General features: G+C 37.2%; 1 protein-coding gene across 1 annotated transcript; it reads right to left on the bottom strand.

Annotated features, from left to right (window-relative positions):
• Positions 1-729: 729 nt before the first annotated feature.
• Positions 730-19289, bottom strand: LOC128554768 (probable transcriptional regulatory protein TTE1135). The gene is made up of 5 exons (XM_053536076.1): positions 18924-19289; positions 17485-17591; positions 15302-15438; positions 10513-10702; positions 730-1305 (listed from the first exon to the last, which is right to left on the bottom strand). The coding sequence occupies exons 1-5, from the start codon at positions 19255-19257 to the stop codon at positions 1087-1089; spliced, it is 987 nt and encodes a 328-aa protein (XP_053392051.1). The 5' UTR covers positions 19258-19289; the 3' UTR covers positions 730-1086.
• Positions 19290-20001: the final 712 nt, after the last annotated feature.

Here is a 20001-nt window from a genome sequence, read left to right on the forward strand (position 1 = left end):
GGTGTGATCGCACTTGCAAATAAAGATCTTACAATGGTGGCATTTACAGCCAGATTTCACTGTAAGTAACAGTAACTTCTTTTTCAACTTGTCTTACACTTTGAAGAATTTCAAAGAATGGCACATCTGAGGTAGTGGATCTGTGACGAAAAATCATCATTATTTGTTTCATTACATTTTCTCTGTATCTGATTTTAGCATTCTCAAGTTGTTCTGAATAAGCAATGTTCTGTTATACTGTAAAAGCAGAGATTTTCGTGAGGGTTTAATTTTCGCTGTATTCGCGAGGCCATATATCTCACAAAAATTAATCCTCGCATAAATATTCATAATTCGAGCAGGATACCATTTTTACAATTTCAGGAATATTAAACCTTAGGAACATACCCAAAATTTCAAATTCGTGAAATTTTGACCCTAAGAAAATATGTGCGTTTACAGTAGGTACATGAAGGCAAAATTTGAATACAAGAATACATGATCACAAGGAGATTGCTGATTAATGGCTCTGTTACCTTAAAAGGTCTTATCTCCCAATACCAGTTTTTACAAGAATATTGTTTTTTTTTTTTAAAGATATCCACTTCAATAAGATATCAAAAATCCTAAATATGTTATAATCCAGTTGATATGCTAATGACAATGAGATAAGCAAATAAGCTAATAAACTCACTGACAATTATTGGATATCTGTTATAACTGGTTCAGAAAATATGAGAAAACACTGGATCTGTATATTCATCAACCTTTTTCTGCATAACGCATACATTAAAAATATATTTTATATTTTACAGTGTACACAAGAGCATTTATAAATTAATAATCATTAATAAACATTACCTTAAAATCACAGTGTCACTATTTTTTACTTTTTATTTTTAACTGTAAATCAATATTTAAAGATTTATGCGGGAATTTTCTAAATTTAGAAAATGCCCTCATTAGTTTGTTATTACAACAAAAAAGCAATTTACAGGGTAAATCTTAGGAAGTTCTTAATATCAATATAAAAGCACTCTATTACTCTAGAAAATATGGAGAAAACTTCCAGAAAAAAAATTAAAATATTTTCCTAAAATGTTTGTGTCAATCGTCTGGCATAGATATATTATCAAATAAGTTCACAAATTCTGGATGATTTTGAAGTTTGTCTGCGATTTTTGTACAAATTTCGATGTCATCCTTGGAGTCAATGGTGACCCAGTTATGAGGAAAGAGTTCCACTTCACATGTTGAATACTCTAGATTGTATGTCTCCTCAATGTCTTTGGCTGTCTTTTTCATTGTCTGAGGATCACAGTGAAACTGAAAGAGGTAAAAGGAAGTAAGACATACATAAAATGAGCCGTGCCATGAGAAAACCAACACATGTACAGTGGCTTTGCGACCAGCATGGATCCAGACCAGCCTGCGCATCCGCGCAGTCTGGTCAGAATCCATGCTGTTCTCTTTCAAACCTAATGGAATTAGAGAAACTAATAGCGAACAGCATGGATCCTGACCAGACTGCGCGGATGCGCAGGCTGGTCTGGATCCATGCTGGTTGCAAACCCACTATGTTGGTTTTCCCATGGCATGGCTCAAATACAACCTGAAACAAAAGCTACAGCAAGCACAACCTGTGACGTCTAAACATAAGAAAATGTTTGTAAGAACAGACATGAAAATGACAGAATATCGTGGATGCATATGCATTTATTACATATACATATTATAGACAGATTCTTTTAAAACTTCCGTGTAAGTAGGAGAACATAAGAAATTAACTAGAATGTGTCTGTAGGACACAGGTTGTGCCCCCCACTGGTATATTTGTCACAAATAAGGGGCAATAATTCAAATGTTTGCAGTCTTAATGGGGTAAAGCCTCAACAAACATTTTATGCAAAGGATTCATTACTTTTGAGCTATGAGCATCACAAACAAAAATCCATTATTTTGGCTATTTCAAGGGCCATAACTCTGTAATAAGAGCTAAGATTCTCAAGAAGAATGCCAAGTGTGCAAGGTCACATCATGATAACATGGGTGAAAGTATGGAATATTGAAAATCCTGAAAAATTTGCTGGGGGCTTGGGGGCTGCTAGGGCCCCCGGTGGGTCCAGGGCAAAGCCCTGGTAGGGGGGCCAGGGGGGCAAAGCCTCCCGGAAGCTTCTTGAGAATTAGTGATTTTGAACGCTTAGAACAGCCCTATTCTACCCTTATATGTGTGCCAAAAATTTACTTATTATATTGCACAAAATGCATGATTTTCAGTTAACAGTAACTTTTCTAAGTCAAGGACTTGTTTCAACAATATACCCTCAACATATTTTTGTAAGATTCAGACTGAAACTACCTGAAAATTCTAGCAACATTTTTGTTTTTTCATGCCACCATATTTTAATGTTTTGGCAAAACATTCACAAAATGCAGACCCTGCAATATCCGGTTTTCGTAGCCAAAGACCCCATCGATCACCATCAGTGTCACATTCAGATAGCCAAGCCCATCTCCATTTGTTACCATGTTTGCTTTCTAAGTCCTAAGTATTGTACGCTGGCGGTAAAAACATTATTTTTCACGCACTAACCCGTGCAGCCCTAATTAGGGCGTGTTAATCCCCGAAAGAAATCTTGATCTTCCTCCTGTTCCTCGTGGAAAGATTGATACTTTGGAGATAAAAAGCGTGCAAACCGTAGAAATCAAGACATGCGTGTGAAAGTCCGTGCAAACTTTGACGCGGCAACTTTTAGGCGCACGTGAAAGTCATGAAAAACGTGAGTGAATAGTTATATAAACGGTCTTCTAAAATGATGTTTTAAAACAAACAGTTGAAGTAAATTTCGGTACGTAACGGGATCGAGTAATCATCACTGCAATATTTTTTATAAAAGTGACTTTTCCGTGGTTGACGCTTGTTTTATAATTGGAACTCTTTACAAGGTGTGTATAATAAAATCCAGACATCACGAAAGTTGCCAAAAATGGCCGGACATTCGGTCCTGCACTGCCGGGACGAACATTAAATATGAAACAAACAGGAATCTTGCTTCCTTTTATCAGTATGCAGCTGTTAATTATTTTTCTTGTACCCTATCTGATCTAGATTGCTTTGGATTCGAAAATCCCGAAAAATAATTATCAACCCACCCCTGTTCAAAGCGGAAAAAAACATTAACAATTATCGGTAAATATTCTGTTGATAAAATAAGTACTGGCCTTGTTTTCGTCATCAGTTAAAACCCCCTTAAAGAGCTAAAAGAAGTGTGTCGGTATCATGGCATCTGAAGTGGAGATCAAAGTTGCCCGAGATTGTCATGGCATTACGTCATGTTTTCGCGCCATGTGACACATCACTGTCTGATCGTACCGCCTCGGTTCTTTAAAACAGTAAAAAAAGTATCTTCTTTAATTTTTTTAAAAGCGAATGTGCAATATCCCGTATAAACTGACAGGTAAATGTGTCAAACGATAAGTGACCTATTTGCCCTAAATTTTTTTACATTATTGTTTGAGAAGAATATCTCACATAGTGTCGTGTCAAAAATACATCTACAAATATTCATTTACTTATCAAACTTATTTAAAACCACAGCGACATCATACTGCTTTATTTTAAAACCATATTTCTATTTACGTTCACGAGGTCACGTAACCTATTCTGCCGCATTACACAGAAATCTGTTTGCCAAAAATTGTTTTACTCATGTATTGAAATAGCTGCCGCTTTTTTATTATTTAAGATTTTTTAATTCTGTTTTTTGTACTTTCTTGTCAAAAGTCTGAATTTTATGACCATAGAATGTAGTATTTATTTACTTTTAGAAATAAATAAATATTTAAGATCGCGCTGTTTGAAATATTTTACAAATAAATGTATGAAAATTCGATCGTTTTTACAGACTTTTGCCTAAATTTCTGTCGATATCTTATTAAAATCGTTATAGAATTCAAACTGTATTACTTCTCAAGCGGTGTTGAACATTTGAAGCGATTATATTAAAAAATGAATGCACTACGCGCGTTTTTTGTGTACGTGTCGATAAACAAAAGTAACGGCGATCTAGCCTAAATTAGATATTATTATTACGATAGGTCGCACGTGTTCGTGGAATGGAAAATTACTGGTATGACGTTTTGATATCTTTACGATTCGCGGGTAAATTCCAGTCAATCCAGGTTATTTTGAGGGATGTAATTTCTGCATTTGGTAAAGTTACGAGGTAAAATCCACGCGTCCGATCGGATGAGCATACAGAGAGGTCCACTCGTCCCTATCCCGACTTTAACCCACCAATACTCGTATAAGACATAACTCGCAATATACGAGGCGGCTACATGTGCATGCAAGAAATCGAGAAATGCATGCTGCAGACAAAAGTCCGTGCAAATTCTGACGCGCGGGAACTTTTCGGCGCATGTAAAATTTATGAAAAACGTAACCACCGAGTCTCAACGTAAGCGTTGACCGGTGGTATAATTACGTGCGAGCAGGGCGCTTTTTGCGGTTGTTTTTATCGGTCAAGCTAATGTTTTCCTTCGCAGTTTTTTCATTTTTAAAGCTTTGTTATTGAGAATTGGCCGAGGATGACCTACAATGAACGCGCTTTGATGGGGATGTATAGAAATTTTCGTATCATTTGTATTTTTTTCTAACATTCAGGAAATATTCACTAAAAAACACGTATTTGCCTACCGCCCCTTAGTTTTTTCGTTGTAAATGGATAAATTACTCTTAAAATGTCTCGTATTTTCGTCATACCTGTGCGATATACCTACTTTTACAGATTGGTCACCGTTGCATGCAGTTTCGAAAATACTTAGCCCGGCAAAACCCAGTCGTCGGCGAAGAATCTCTCAATCCATGGCTGAGTTACAGCCTGGATAAGCAAAACAGCACAAAGTTTTGACCTTTGATCTCAAAGTGTGACCTTGACCTTTAAGCTATTAATCTGGTTCTTGCATGTGACACATTGTGTCACTGAGGCAAACATATGTGCTAAGTTATTTAAGAATCCCTTGATTCATGAATAAGTTACAGCCCAGACTAACTCGGACGGACACACTCACGCACGCATATTCACCAAACTGCCATTGTGACAGATATGAGCGGGCTTGACAAAAATGTAGCAAAGTATTAATAATACAATTTACATTCCTAGGGAAGGGATTTGAAGCTACTTACAGACAATACAAGCCTTCCTACACAAAAAACAGGAAGTGGAAGGTGCACGGCAAAAAAAATGTTTAAAATGTTTAGAGAGGTGTAATGTGGAGGAAGATAGAGGGGTTGGGTGTGTATGGAGGATACTTAAAGATATATCCATAAACACAAGAAAGTGGGAAGAGGCTTTTTCATTTTTAAATTAAATAAGGGATCTGGCTGGGAGGATAAGTGGGGTGAAGGATGGGGTGAGGCAATGGAATACTACAATGTACGATACAATAAGAACTAAGATAAGAAAGTGATACAAAGAAAAATGTAACAATTCAGGATTGAATTCTGAAATTATCTTAATTCATCTCAGGCTACTTTGAGTTCTGTGGTCCCTAAACAACTAGCTCTCTTCCCTCATACTAAGATAAATCCCCATGAAATTTTTTAAATGAAAACAGTATAGAAGACAAAGTGAAATCTAAAATATTGTCATAAAATGAAAATCTATGAAATGTAAATGTCTGACCACACCAATGATCTTGACCTACTGGGACCTGAACGGTTCACACCTTATCCAAGACGGTCTCGGTCTGACTTATCTTTTTGTCAAATTTGATGATAAAACAAGACAGTGATTAAGAAGATTTAGTGAAACTGGAAACCTGGAGATTAAGTGTAACAGATTCTGACCCCAATGATCTTGACATCTGAGTCCCTTAACCTACAGTATAATTATATGATGATCTCTATTACCAAAGCAAATCCTTAAATTCAACATGATGCTAGAGTTAATGCAAGTTCTTCTAATTCTTTCTTCAAATAGTTAAGCTTAATATGATTGACTAATTCATACTTTCCTGACTTATAATTTACAATATTTCATTCCATGTTTCAATAATACTATACTGGAATACTAATGTATCTTAATGTCAAAAACGTATGTCAGACAGCTGGCAGACAATTGGCTGTGAATAATACGATAAATGTACAGCAGCAGGCACAAATCAAGGGGCAGGCTGGGGGGGCTGAGCCCTCCATCCAAGTTGGCTGAGAAGTGACCTATACTCATTAAAAGTTGCATCTACATATTTTGGCAAAGGAATATTTTCTCAAAATATAGAACCAAAAGACACTGAAGACTGCCATTTCATACCTATATTTCAAACTTTTCTTTGGGGAGAACTCCCTTACCTCTCTACAATGAAGGGGGTACACCATCCCAAAATATAGACCTCAAAATATAGACAAAACAAGTCCAAAACATTTATGTACACTATGATGCATCTACACAACAATTTTTGTTTGTTTGTTTATATTTGGTAATTTGAACTTCCCTTCTCCACAGAGCTCCAGATAAGCTTTTGGTGCAATTGGGTATTTACCCATCACTTTTTGTCTGAATTGGGTATTGGAAATTTGAATTGGGTAAAAATAATATCATTACCCAGCCTTTTCAGAAGTAATTGGGTATTTGCTAAAACCAATTGGGTATTTTACCAATCTCGCACTAACAATTGAGTATTTTTTTGCTTACAGTATACATGGTATATATCATTAAACAGGACTGACTAAGTATTTTAATGGCGCCCTTCAATGTTTAATACAAAAATGTATTTAAAATTGTAATGAATGTTTCATACTGTTGTTTTCTTTTTCACTTTTAATGCAGTCTGAGATCAGTTCATCCACAATATCCCGAACGATGTGGTCACCGCAATATGCATTCTCCCAAAAGATGTCATCCAGTATTGGTGACACTACATCGTCACAAACAGATAACTGTCATTGTTGAACAGCAAAATATCCTACTAATTTGTTTGTTTGTGCTGCAACAATGTTTTTTTCTGCAACCTCTTTACATTTTATCGGCGTAAAATTGTTTACAAAGCGTCCAAATAACACCGATCAGCCGACTGAATGGTCCTGTTATTTTTCCGACAAATTGCAATCTGTTCTGCAGTAACGTATAACCAGTCAGTCAAATCTAGCGTTAAAGTCTCGTACCCGTTCTAGTTATAAGGAAAATGCGATACGCAAGCTATTTTTTACGAATTGGGTATTAGGAATTTTAATTGCGTTTCAGTACGCACACTGTATGAATTCAATTGGGTTTTCTGCAATTTTAATTGCGTAAATACGCAAATACGCAGCTTATCTGGAGCTCTGTTCTCCATCTTTATTTCATTTCTATTAAATTATGCTTGTCAGTTAACTTAAACAGTGCTTCCATCATCAGTATTAATATGTTCTCCACAGCTACCCTACAGGCTAGGGACAAGTAACTCATCTTCTCTACAGACATCACAGGCTGAGGACAAGTAACTCATTGCTACCCACAGGCATCACAGGCTGAGGACAAGTAACACATAGCTTCCCCACAGGCAACACAGGCTGAGGACATGTAACCCATAGCTTCCCCACAGGCATCATCGGCAGAGGACAAGAAACTCAAAGCTTCCCCACAGGCATCACAGGCTGAGGACAAGTAACACATAGCTTCCCCACAGGCACCACAGGCTGAGGACAAGTAACTCATTGCTACCCACAGGTAACACAGGCTAAGGACAAGTAACTGACAGCTTCCCACAGACATCACAAGCTGAGGACAAGTACCTCACAGTTTCCCCACAGGCTGAGAACAAGTAACTCATAGCTTCCCCACAGGCATCACAGGTTGAAGATAAGTAACTCATAGCTATCCTACAGGCTGAGAACAAGTAACTCACAGTTTCCCCACAGGCATCACAGGCTGAGGACATGTAATCATATTTTCCCCACAGGCAGCACAAGCTGAGGACATGTAATCATAGTTTCCCCACAGGCAGCACAGGCCGAGGACATGTAATCATAGTTTCCCAACAGGCAGCACAGGCCGAGGACATGTAATCATAGTTTCCTCACAGGCAGCACAGGCCGAGGACATGTAATCATAGTTTCCCCACAGGCAGCACAGGCCGAGGACATGTAATCATAGTTTCCCAACAGGCAGCACAGGCCGAGGACATGTAATCATAGTTTCCCCACAGGCAGCACAGGCCGAGGACATGTAATCATAGTTTCCTCACAGGCAGCACAGGCCGAGGACATGTAATCATAGTTTCCCCACAGGTAGCACAGGCCGAGGACATGTAATCGTAGTTTCCTCACAGGCAGCACAGGCCGAGGACATGTAATCGTAGTATCCCCACAGGCATCACAGACTGAGGAAAATTAATTGACAGCTTCCCAACATGCATCACAGGCTGAGGACAATTCACTGACAGCTCCCTAACATGCATCACAGGCTTAGGACAATTAACTGAAAGCTTCCCAACATGCATCACAGACTGAGAACAATCAACTGACAGCTTCCCAACATGCAACACAGACTGAGGACAATTAACTGACAGCTTCCCAACATGCACCACAGGCTGAGAACAATTAACTGACAGCTTCTCAACATGCATCACAGGCTAAGGTCAAATGACTTCAGACAAGTTGTCTTCTATGAACTTCATGGAGATGGAATTCAAACATACAATATCCTGCTTGAAACTGTTGCACTCTTCTGGACTGAATTAACCAGGCAACATAACACTACAAGAGGGTCATGAAGGCCCTGTATCACTCACCTGACCTAAAGATCATTAAGGTTAACATTCTGATCAATATTCATTAAGATATGGTCATAAATGTGGCCTCTAAAGTGTTAACTAGCTTTTCCTTTGATTTGCCCCGGTGACCTAGCTTTTGACCCCACATGACCCAGATTTGAACTTGACCTAAATATCATCAAGATTAACATTCTGACTAAGTTTCATGAAGATAGTCATAAATATGGCCTCTGGAGTGTTAACAAGCTTTTTCTTTGATTTGACCCAGTGACCTGGTTTTTGACCCCACATGACCCAGATTCGACCATGACATAAAGATCATCAATAACATTCTGACCAAGTTTTATGAAGACACAGTCATAAATGTGGCCTCTAGAGTGTTAACAAGCTTTTCCTCTGATTTGACCTAGTGACCTAGTTTTTTATCCCACCTGACCCAGATTTGAATGTGACCTATAGATCATCAAGATTAACATTCTGACCAAGTTTTATTAAGATATGGTCATTAATGTGGTCTCTACAGTGGTCAATTTTTTTAACCAGCTTTTCCTTTGATTTGACTTGGTGACCTAGTTTTCAATCCTACATGACCCAGATTCAAACTGGACCTTGAGATCATCAAGATTAACATTCTGACCAGGTTTCATGAATATCAGTCATAAATGTGGCCTTTACAGTGTTAACAAGCTTTTCCTTTGATTTGACCTGGTGACCTAGTTTTTGACACCAGATGACCCAATATCAAACACGTCCAAGATTTTATTGAGGGTAACATTCTGACCAAAAAGATTGGGCCAAAATTGTGACCTCTAGAGTGTTAACAGTCAAATTGTTGACAATGAGGGACAGAGGACGGACGATGAGGGACCACAGATACAGGGCGATCACAAAAGCTAAAAATACAGCCTCTATCGCATATACAAAGTTTTTCTTTGATTTAACCTAGTGACCTAGTTTTTGACCCAAGATGACCCATTTTCGAACTTGGCCTAGATTTTATCAAGGTAATCATTCTGACAAAATTTCAAGAAGATAAGTTGAAAATACAGCCTCTATCGCATACACAAGCTAAATGTTGACAGACAGACGACAGACGCCGGACACCGAGCAATCACAAAAACTCACCTGAGCATTGCTCAGGTGAGCTAATAATGTAGACAATGTAAACACCAAAATGTTCATATTAAGTCTTACTAACCCTATAATTTACACTAAACTGCACATGCATAGTACATCATACTACAATATGCTTCACTTTCAAAACACAACTGCTTTTACCGTATATCATTAAATAACTTTGTTATCCTTGTTTTCATTGTTACTGATCTTGTTTTACTTCCTTCTGGATTAACTGAAGTTTTTTCCCCAAGATTTTAAGCTGAAACTGGAGTTGTGCATTATGCACAGGGGCACATATTACAAGGGTATTTATTGGTACACTGAACAAACACTTTAAACAGGTCATTAAATAATTTAGCTAAGATTTGTTATGACAGCTATATCAGCATTAAACGTAAGATGAAACTGTCTATAAGTCATCCATTGCCATTCCATCTTGGGAAGGCAGACCCTACGTGCATCTCCAGGTATTATTTCAGACACCATCAAGCACTATATAATAGAACCAACAATCTTCCCCAAGCCAGCTGACATCTCACAAGAAAACACTAGCAGCTTAAAACCACACAGGTTAGATGTAAGCACTTTGAGGTAAGCAACCTGGACCATAGCACCATGGAAACCATTTTCCTTTTAAAAAGTTTTAAAAAGCTAAAGTACCTTAAGGGTGTATTCATCCCCTTCTCCATTCTCATCTTTTGTCAAGATAACATCTTCTGCTCCAGTTTCTATAGCTATTTCCAGGTATTCATCCATGTTGGACACCTGCATGTCTTTCGTTACAGGCACTGAGACAATACCTTTCATATCAAAAAAGCTTTTGAAAGATGGTATTTCTTGTACTTTTCCGCTGAAAAATATCAATTGTTTAAAAAATCAGAACTGATTAAAACTTGAACTTGTTGAAAAAAATGTCTATATATATATATATATATAAAAGACCAAATGAACCAAAGTCTCTCACCTCAAAAGGACCATTACATTTTGTCCTTGCATGTATGTCTAAAGACAATTTCTAAAGTTATGTGATGTTAGCAAAGTCATTTTTCAATAAAATATCATCAAAAATAGAATCAAACCTTATGATTAATATCAAAAATGCAATCCAGAGCTCCAGATAAGGGCCGTATTTTCGTAATTACGAATTTGTTAGTGGTCGGATACGAATTTACAGTATTACAAATTTCAAAGGAAGATCGAGCCGAATTGCATGTCTGCGCCAAGTTGCGCTAATCAACGCTATCCCGACTGTTGACAATTTGCACAGTGTCAAATGACTGGGAATACACGAAACACACGCCAACAGCATAATGTAAGCTCGGCCTACTTCAGGTACTTGCGAGATTTTCCCGAGAAGTGTGAAGCGAATCAAATTATCCGATACACTACAGCTGATGGTGTTCAGCCAATTAGCGCCGCAGTTACGTATTTGACACTTTGTTTAATTGTCAGCATGTCCGAGAGCAAAAAATGTTTTATAACCGTGCGATTAATTGGAATATTGTACACATTTTTTTGTCATATATTGTAAAACAACGACATTACGTACTAGTACAATGTATTATTATGTTAAATCTAACTGACTTCCATCGATGAATTGATTTGAATATATGTAATTTTAGTTTACACAGTTTTACTTTCAGCTTTTATTTGAGTGAGATACTGTTCACCGATGATATGACATGCTTATTTTTGTCTGTTATCTGGAACTACCATTACTAATTTCACAAAATATCTGGTAGTACCGTTACTAATTAGAAAAAATGTCAGGTAAGTACCGTTACGAATTTCACAGAAAATCTGGCAGTACCGTTACTAATTGCACAAAACCTTATCTGGAGCTCTGCAATTTATACAGTAGTTTTGTCTAACATTGAATTCAACAAGATGTGTTTGTAAAACATGCCCTCTGTGGCAGTCTCCGAAAATCTATATTACCTATGTTGCTCTGACTTCAGACAAGTTGTTGAGTACATTTGTGTAATTGTACCTTAAATTTACCTTAATTTTATGTTTTGCTTTATCTATCTGTTACTTTTGCACTAATGTTAGAGCCTTTCTCAGCAGGGATTTTATTTACATTGTGTTGTTTAACTTGTTGAAAATAGGGTAAGTGTGAGGTTGGCATGCCCGAAACGCGTTTAAACCACCAGTTTCCTTTATTTAGGTTACTGACTGTTCCAGGGAGGTGCCCCTATTTTCACCTGGTTGTTTTGTCTGTCTTGTACTGTCTGTTGCGTATGTTTTCTTGTTTGTTGTAAGCATTTTCCCTCCGCCCCACTCCCCCTATTGCCCTCTTTTCCCTTGCATTTACGCTACTTTTTGCATCCCCTCTCCCTTACTTTTAGTAAGTTTTCGTGGCTCTAATTTGTTTTGGCAGCAAAATCCCAAGACGGTACTTGATTGTTTTTCCTATGTGTGTGGGTACGTTTGTATGCTTGTGAGTCTATAACGGTGCCCTACTGTTTTCTTATGTGTTGCTTGTTCGTTTTTCTATGTTATTTAGTTGATCGTAGTTTTGTGTTTATCTTTGGTACATGAGTGTCTGCGCTATTGTGGTTTACATTGTACTGCGACTGTTTTTAAAAGAACATGGCATTCCCTTGTATATTGGTCCTTGTTCAATTTTCCCCTTCGGATTCCTCTCCCCACCCCTGCCACCCCCAACACACACACATACCAACCCGACCCCATTTCAACCCTTGCCGTTTCCTTCCCCTCCATCAATATTTAGCATAATTTAATATGTACTTGTTGGATGTTTGAAGCAACCCGTCTGAAATATTTTTCTATCACAGCTTCTTTTTGTTGTGGGCCTACTATGTAAATGCGTGGCTCTGGGGCTGTGTTTTTGGTGCTCTGTGCTTCCGAGAAATCTACTCTTACCTATTATCTTTTGAGCAACTGACCACAAAAACAACAATGGTTACCTACTGACCACAGGCAATCATCCTAGAAGTTTGACCCTTGTAGGCAAAAGCATTCTTTAGTTATTAGTGGGAAATTCATGGTCAACAGATAGACAGAGAGATTTGACACAAATACTAGTGTTCTTCAGTAATAGATGGAAACAGATTTCTAAAACAAGGTCACAAAGACCTCAGCAAAAACCTTTTAATTACCAACATCAAAATTATAGGAATTACCAGCTAACCAAGTTGGAGCTTTCTGTGCAAAAGTATTCTTCAGTTATAGTCATCAGTCTCAAGGTCACTTTGACCTGCTGACCCCAAAAAATTTGGGGTCTTCTACTCACAACATGCAATCATTCTATGAATTTTCAGGACTGAAGACCAAAGTGTCCTTCAGATACAAATGAGCAACACAAACTTCACATCTTTTTGCTAAATCAAAAGGGCATTTTCTCTATCCATAACACAAACTGGGACCAGCGGATGGACGTTTTTCACTAAGGGCCACCATGGCACAGTGGTAAAGGTTGCGGACTCCAAATCACTTGCCCCTCAGAAATGTGGGTTAGAGCCTCACTCTGGAATTTGAATTCTTCATGTGAGGAAGCCATCCTGCTGACTTACAGAAGGTTGGTGGTCCTACCCAGGTGCCTGCATGTGATGAAATAATGCACAGAGGGGCACCTGGTGTCTTCTTCCACAATCAAAGCTGGAAAGTCTCTATATGATCTGAAAATGTGTCAGTGACATGTTAAACCCATAAACGAATTTTTGACTACGTCAAGAGATATAAGTCTTCTCTTCCTTGGTGAAATCTCAAAATATCCAAAAGTTCTCAACTTCACATACTGAATAACCAACCTATGATGTCTGATGACTCTTGGTCAAATACTTCTTAAAATAAGCAAAACATAAATTTGGAAGAACAGACATACCAACAGTGGTATATTTAAATGCCATTCGTAAAAGTTTCAGGGGGGAATGGTCAGGGGTTGTGCAAAAAGTAGTTAAGACCAAAATGGAACATAAATTCATCAAAATTACAGTAAATGTTATGGAACATAATGCCATTGAGAAGGAATTATCATGGAGAAGGTATATACAAAGTTTCATTCAGTTGTGATGAATAATAACCAAGAAAATTAATGTGTCTTCATGTGATGCTGATGCTGTGAGGATGTAACAATAGCTTGTGTGACTTTCTTCAGGTAAGCTCACAAAAGTTAGTTTATTCCTTTACAAAAACGGTCATATAAAATGAAATATAGAACAAAATGTTTAATTTTTACGAGTTACAAATACAGTTAAGACTGCCTTAGCGGCCCCTTCATTTCAACGACTTTCTGTCTACCACGACCTTTTTATTCCCTCCACGATTCTTTTCACATTAAAATTGCTTGTTTCTAGTGACCCCCTGTCTGATGTGTACGGCGACCTTAACTTTTTTTGCCCCAGACCATGACTTTAAACCTTTATAACAACCATTTTTGACCCACCCTCTCTAAAGAAGAAAACTTCTCCAGAACTTTAAATGAACTTTAAATCAGATTATATTATATATATTAAACTATACTTTAAAAGGTCATTAAAATATTCCATGTTTTATCAGAGTGTTTAAAGATCCTAAATAAAATGCTAACTAGAACATGACTGTATTTTACCCTGTCACTTGCAGTATTTTCGACCCCATATCAGGATGCCGTATATCTTTCTTGATATACCGTCAGTTGACACGTGACCAGTGATATATGGTCAGTTGATCATGTGACCTTATGGTCGATATTGTTGTCATAAGACATTTTGCGATGTAACCATCACCACTGTGTTGGAAATGTCCGAACTAAGAAAATGAGTGGTCAAATAATGAGTTTTTATTCAAAAACAAAGAAGTTATTGCGATTTTGTCGGTGATTACGTCATTATATAAGTGATGTCATTACGAATATGACGTCATTAAAACAGTTGTCGCACACTTATTTTTGTAAAATAAATTGCCAAATATCGGAAAATGAAGTAATGACAAGATAAATAGAATAATAGGTTAGTGCCTAAGATGGAGAAAGTTTATCTGGCTCGGCCCCGGACATTATCAGGTTCGCCTTCGGCTCACCCGATAACCTCCTGCACCTCGCCAGATAAACTTTCTCATCTACGGCACTAACCTATTATTCTCTATATCATTTGGTTATTTGCCTAAAACCAAGACCTCTCCTAGTCAGATTGTGTATAGAGACTACCTGTCTATAATGACCTTTTAGAAATTCTGTAGACAGTCTTTACTGTATGTGATTTTGAAAGACACTGGTTATGTAACAAGACCTTTAAAAATAGAAGCACAAAAAGTTTCCTTACATGTACCAGAAAGAAACTAAATGTCTATCTGAACACAATGCCTGATGGGAAAATGCAAATGGCTTTCAGGGTGAGCACATTCAGGGTGAGTACATCACTTTGTTTTCAATTCATGGAATTATAGTGATATAGATACAGAAGCTAAGGACGAGGAAAGGTTATCTTGATACATTTTATGTACTTACTTGGTTTTCTTCATTGATGCATTCAACAAGTCCCGTGAAAGTTTGAAATTTTCTGACTCAACTTCAAGCACAAATATTGCTCCCCTAGGACCTCTCACTTCAAAGTAAAATGTCTGCGATGAACCAGCTTTCTTTGTCTGTTACAAAATGGAAAAAGAAATGAAAACAATAAGACTCAAATATATTTTTTTGTGCGAGTGCTCACAGTTTAAACTGACTTCAGTTCTACACCATAATCTTTAAACTTCATAGTAAATTTATATCATGGTGATGTAAATAAATTTCAACTGTATGACTTCTGACGTGAAGGTGTGGCCTGAGATTTTGACTAAACACAAACACTAGCTTTCATTTACTAGAGTAACCACTTCAGTTACTCTTTATACAGTGCATAGAGCAAACTGTTCCCACATTTAAGCAATAAGTTAATGTATTTTGTACGAAAGACCCGTGGTGACATTTCAACTTCATGATTTCACGATTTCTGCTTCATGATTTCACGATTTCCACTTCATGAATTCACGATTTCTGCTTCCTGATTTCACGATTTCCACTTCACGAATTCACGATTTCACGAAAAAAAACTTCACGATTTCTTGATTACACGATTTCTTGATTTCACGATTTCCATTTCATGAATTCACGATTTCTGCTTCCTGATTTCACGATTTCCACTTCACGAATTCACGATTTCACGAAAAAAACTTCACGATTTCTTGATTTCACGATTTCCACTTCTTGAATTCACGATTTCACCATTAAACTTCACGATTTCATGATTTCTTGATTTCACTTGTTCTACTTGGCCAATCCATTCCGTTACTCTCCATTCAATGAAGTGTAAACGTAATGAATGGTCTGGGTTACAGAAGATGAGTTTATACTCCTGCATACGTGTGTGTAGGGGTTGGGGAGGGATATTGGTGCCTGTACCAACACAGTATTGGATACTTTCAACACTAAAACATGTATGAACAAAATAAGATGCCCAAGTAGCTTTACTGTTTTAGACAATTCCAAAATATGTAAGTATGTTTATTATGCCCACGCCATTTACGGCGACGGAGCATTAAGCCTTGCAGTTGTCCATCGGTCAGTCCGTTATTTTGGAATCCGTCTTTCCGTCCATAGACACATTGGTTTCTGTTCATTTAAAAGAGAATGCTTGCATGGATTGAATTTATATTTTGTATTATCCTTTCCACGCCTGTAACGTCTAAGCCGCTTTTTTACGTTTCAAACGGCCCTCGTGGTAAGGCCGTACTCTTGATCTACTCAGTTTGCATACCATTTACACAGCAGGTGGCAATAGCTTACATGTGAATAAGATGCATCGCTTTTCATTTAATAGCACAAAGATGGGGAGCTTACTAAAACCGAAAAAAGGGACTGGAACAATTTCACATTTTAAGCAATAATGCATTCTAAAAGTATTGTTTGTAAGTCTATTTCCTCATCAGTTGAGGCATTTTCGGCCAGTTTTCATTTTCAGTACCTACACCTGGTTGTACAATTATATAACACGCCATCTTACATGTAGCGAATATCACCCGCGGTTTTCTACGTCATACATAAGTCATGTGACTAATAAAATCGCGAAAAGTTGGAATTGTATATAATTATGAAATCGTGAATTCTTGAAGTGGAAATCGTGAAATCGTGAAATTTAATGGTGAAATCGTGAAATCGTGAAGTTTAATGGTGAAATCGTGAATTCATGAAGTGGAAATTGTGAAATCAGGAAGCAGAAATCGTGAATTCGTGAATTCATGAAGTGGAAATCGTGAAATCATGAAGCAGAAAGCGTGAAATAATGAAGTTGAAATGTCACCACGGGTCTTTCGTAATTTTGTGAAATTGTGATGCAAACATCAAAATAAAAACCAGATGTTTACATCTACAGCTACTATATTTTTCTAAACTGGGTTGAAAACCATTTTGCAACAGATTTCTATAGACCTTAGTAACATAGTCTTCCTGTTTGTCTTAAAATTCCCAACAGCACTGCCTCACCAACATACCTTAGCTGTGACCTCTTGATTGGTCATCTTGTGCACTGCATATGGTCAAGTTAAAATGAAGAATTTTCTCTTAAACATTTGAAGTTATTCACAATAGGAAATCAATCTGGTAAAAACAATCACTTCAAAAGAATGTGAAAAGAAAACTGAAACTAGACTTACTGCATTTTCAAGATATCTCTTTATATCGGCTTTAGCTATGTTAACACTCTTCATTCTTTCTAGTATTGATGCTAACTTACTGTTAGTCTCTGGGTTGGAACCGCCATCTGCAAAATTAGAAGGAAAATGAATTTACAAATCTACACAAGAGCTGTTGCAAGGACAAAATGCTCAGCTATTCCAAAATGTTTGCCTATACAGAGGTGTATGTAATTGTAAATAAACTGGAAGACTTGATACATTAGAAAAAGACTGGTACTTTTAACTTTCTAGAGTTGGGGAATACAACAAAGAACCAATATGGAGAGAAAACTAAAACAGAGAGGTGCTTGAAGAAGTCTGAAACTGGGGCAGGGGTACCGTAGCAGAGGTATGTATAGTGGATAACATAAAACAATATAAAGTGACATAAGAAAGTGATCAGAGAGAAAAACTGTGACTGGGTGGGAATTAGTTCAAAGTGGCCAAAACCTTTGGGTCCCTTAAAACCAAAAGCTATCTTTTCTATATAATATCTAGGACTGGGACGATTTCAAAATTTTGAAACCGATTAATCATTTGTATGAAATCGAACTGAACCTGTTAATCGGCCGCCATATTTGAAATGTTTTTTTCTTTACTGACGACCTTATAAAGGTACTTCCAGCAGATGACTTCATTAGAAACTTATGGACTTGTCGTTTTGGAAGCAGTGTGATAATTAATCAGTCATATTTTGGTGTATTTTTAGATATATCACAACAAGCAAATCCAAGACTATTGATTATGTTCAAGCTGAGGTGTTTTAGCGGAAATATACTGCGGGTCTATGTGCTGGTCAAAGAAATGTATAAAGATAACGTATGATTTGTGATGTTTATTGTTCGAGAGCGATCAGCGGTTTTGCAAAATTGAAACCGGTTCAACCTAGTAATCGCATCGGATTCGATTAATCGAGTAATCGTCCCAGTCCTAATAATTTATATCCGACCAGAGACCTTGACATTTAGGATAACTGACTCTATACCAAAAGATGCTAGTCCATTAAAAAAGGCCTATTCCTTATCTTCATTAAAATAAAAGCTGTTACACATTTTGGTGGATTGAAGAGCGCTTTGTACTAGGGCTGTCACAATGTATTGTGGTGACTACATCCAAGTTATTTTATCACCTGAACTTGCAACAATTTAAGCAATCAAAAATCTGATATTCTACCCCTGCAACACCCTATTCTTCATAAAAACTGTACATCCAGAAGACAATTCAGATGAAAGGTTTTCCCAACAACTTCTGCTGTCTGTACGAATCATTTTACATAAAAACAGTGTCTTTTATTTACCAATTAATTAATTAAAATCATTTTTCATTTTCTATCAATAATCTATAATCCATAACCAAGAATTATTTTTACCAATTAAGAAGTCTTTTGATTTAAATCCAGATACTTTTTCAGTACATACCAGAGATGGCTCCTTTCATTAGTTTAACAAACATCTGAACATTCGCAGCATGCTTGGCATCAGCCGCCCCTTTCGTATGTCTTATATTTGCCCAGTGAGAATGTCCAGCCATTGTACGATGTGACACTAAATACAAGCAGTGTTTGTTATGCTGACATGGACTCACAGGCATAGAGTCTGTGCTAGGAGCATTGTAGCCTGAATTATGTATGCTGAACAAAGCCTGTCTTTTAGCAAGAGTTGAGAACTTTAGGTTTGCAGCTGGTAAAATCTTTCCTGCCTGCCAGACACTACATCTGAACAAGGTATGCTTGATTAGGTCAACGCTTCTCATCTTTCAAATACCTGAAAAACAAGCAAATTCGATGAATTGGTATCCCCGGCCGAAAGGGTTTGTGGTGAGGAATGGCAAAAAAATATATCCGGCAAAAAGTTAAGGATGTTAATAAGAATCAAATAATTTCATTAGTCAAAATCAATTTAAACAGAAAACAAATGTTAATTAAAGAGTACATAATAAATGTATGATACTTTGATCCTGACTAAAGAATTTATTTTGAATGGGATATGCTTACTGTAATAAGCTTAGCTTTTAAAATTAAATGCAGTTAACTGAAATGTGAGCTTGAAGTTTAACTGGAACGAAATATTGTCTTTGAGTGGTTTGGCACCAGGTGTTGCTGTTTAACATGTACATTTGAACTTAAAAGAATAGATGTCCTTAAGAGAACACAGGTAAGATATCTTGAACATGGCTGAGGGCAAGGTTTGTGCAGTCACAACTTAACATGTTGAAGGTTTGAACATTGAAAAAAAAAAATGAAAAAGGAATGGAAATAGATATATGTATATATTTATTTTTTTAGAGGGTGGGGGAGCGGGGAAATGGGAGAGGAAACAAACTTTCACATGTTGATTATAAATATTGATGGAAAATTAAAAATGGAAAAAAAAAAAGAGTAAAAGGGTGAAGGTGAGTGGGGGGGGGGGGGGGGGCAGAGGATGCATGATCAGTGGTGGGCATGACTGGGTGGAGGAGTGAGGTGGGGATGGTACAACTTGCATGTTAATAAATAAT

This window comes from Mercenaria mercenaria, unplaced genomic scaffold (assembly GCF_021730395.1).
Source record: "Mercenaria mercenaria strain notata unplaced genomic scaffold, MADL_Memer_1 contig_730, whole genome shotgun sequence".
NCBI lineage: Eukaryota > Metazoa > Mollusca > Bivalvia > Venerida > Veneridae > Mercenaria > Mercenaria mercenaria.

Excerpts from the sequence above, each read along its gene's own strand:
- LOC128554768 (XM_053536076.1), bottom strand. The coding sequence starts at position 19,257 with ATGAGAAGCGTTGACCTAATCAAGCATACCTTGTTCAGATGTAGTGTC. Across the intron at positions 17,592-18,923 it reads AATGAAAGGAGCCATCTCTG|ATGGCGGTTCCAACCCAGAG; the intron begins GTATGTACTGAA and ends CTAATTTTGCAG. Across the intron at positions 1,306-10,512 it reads GGGATGAATACACCCTTAAG|TTTCACTGTGATCCTCAGAC; the intron begins GTACTTTAGCTT and ends TACCTCTTTCAG.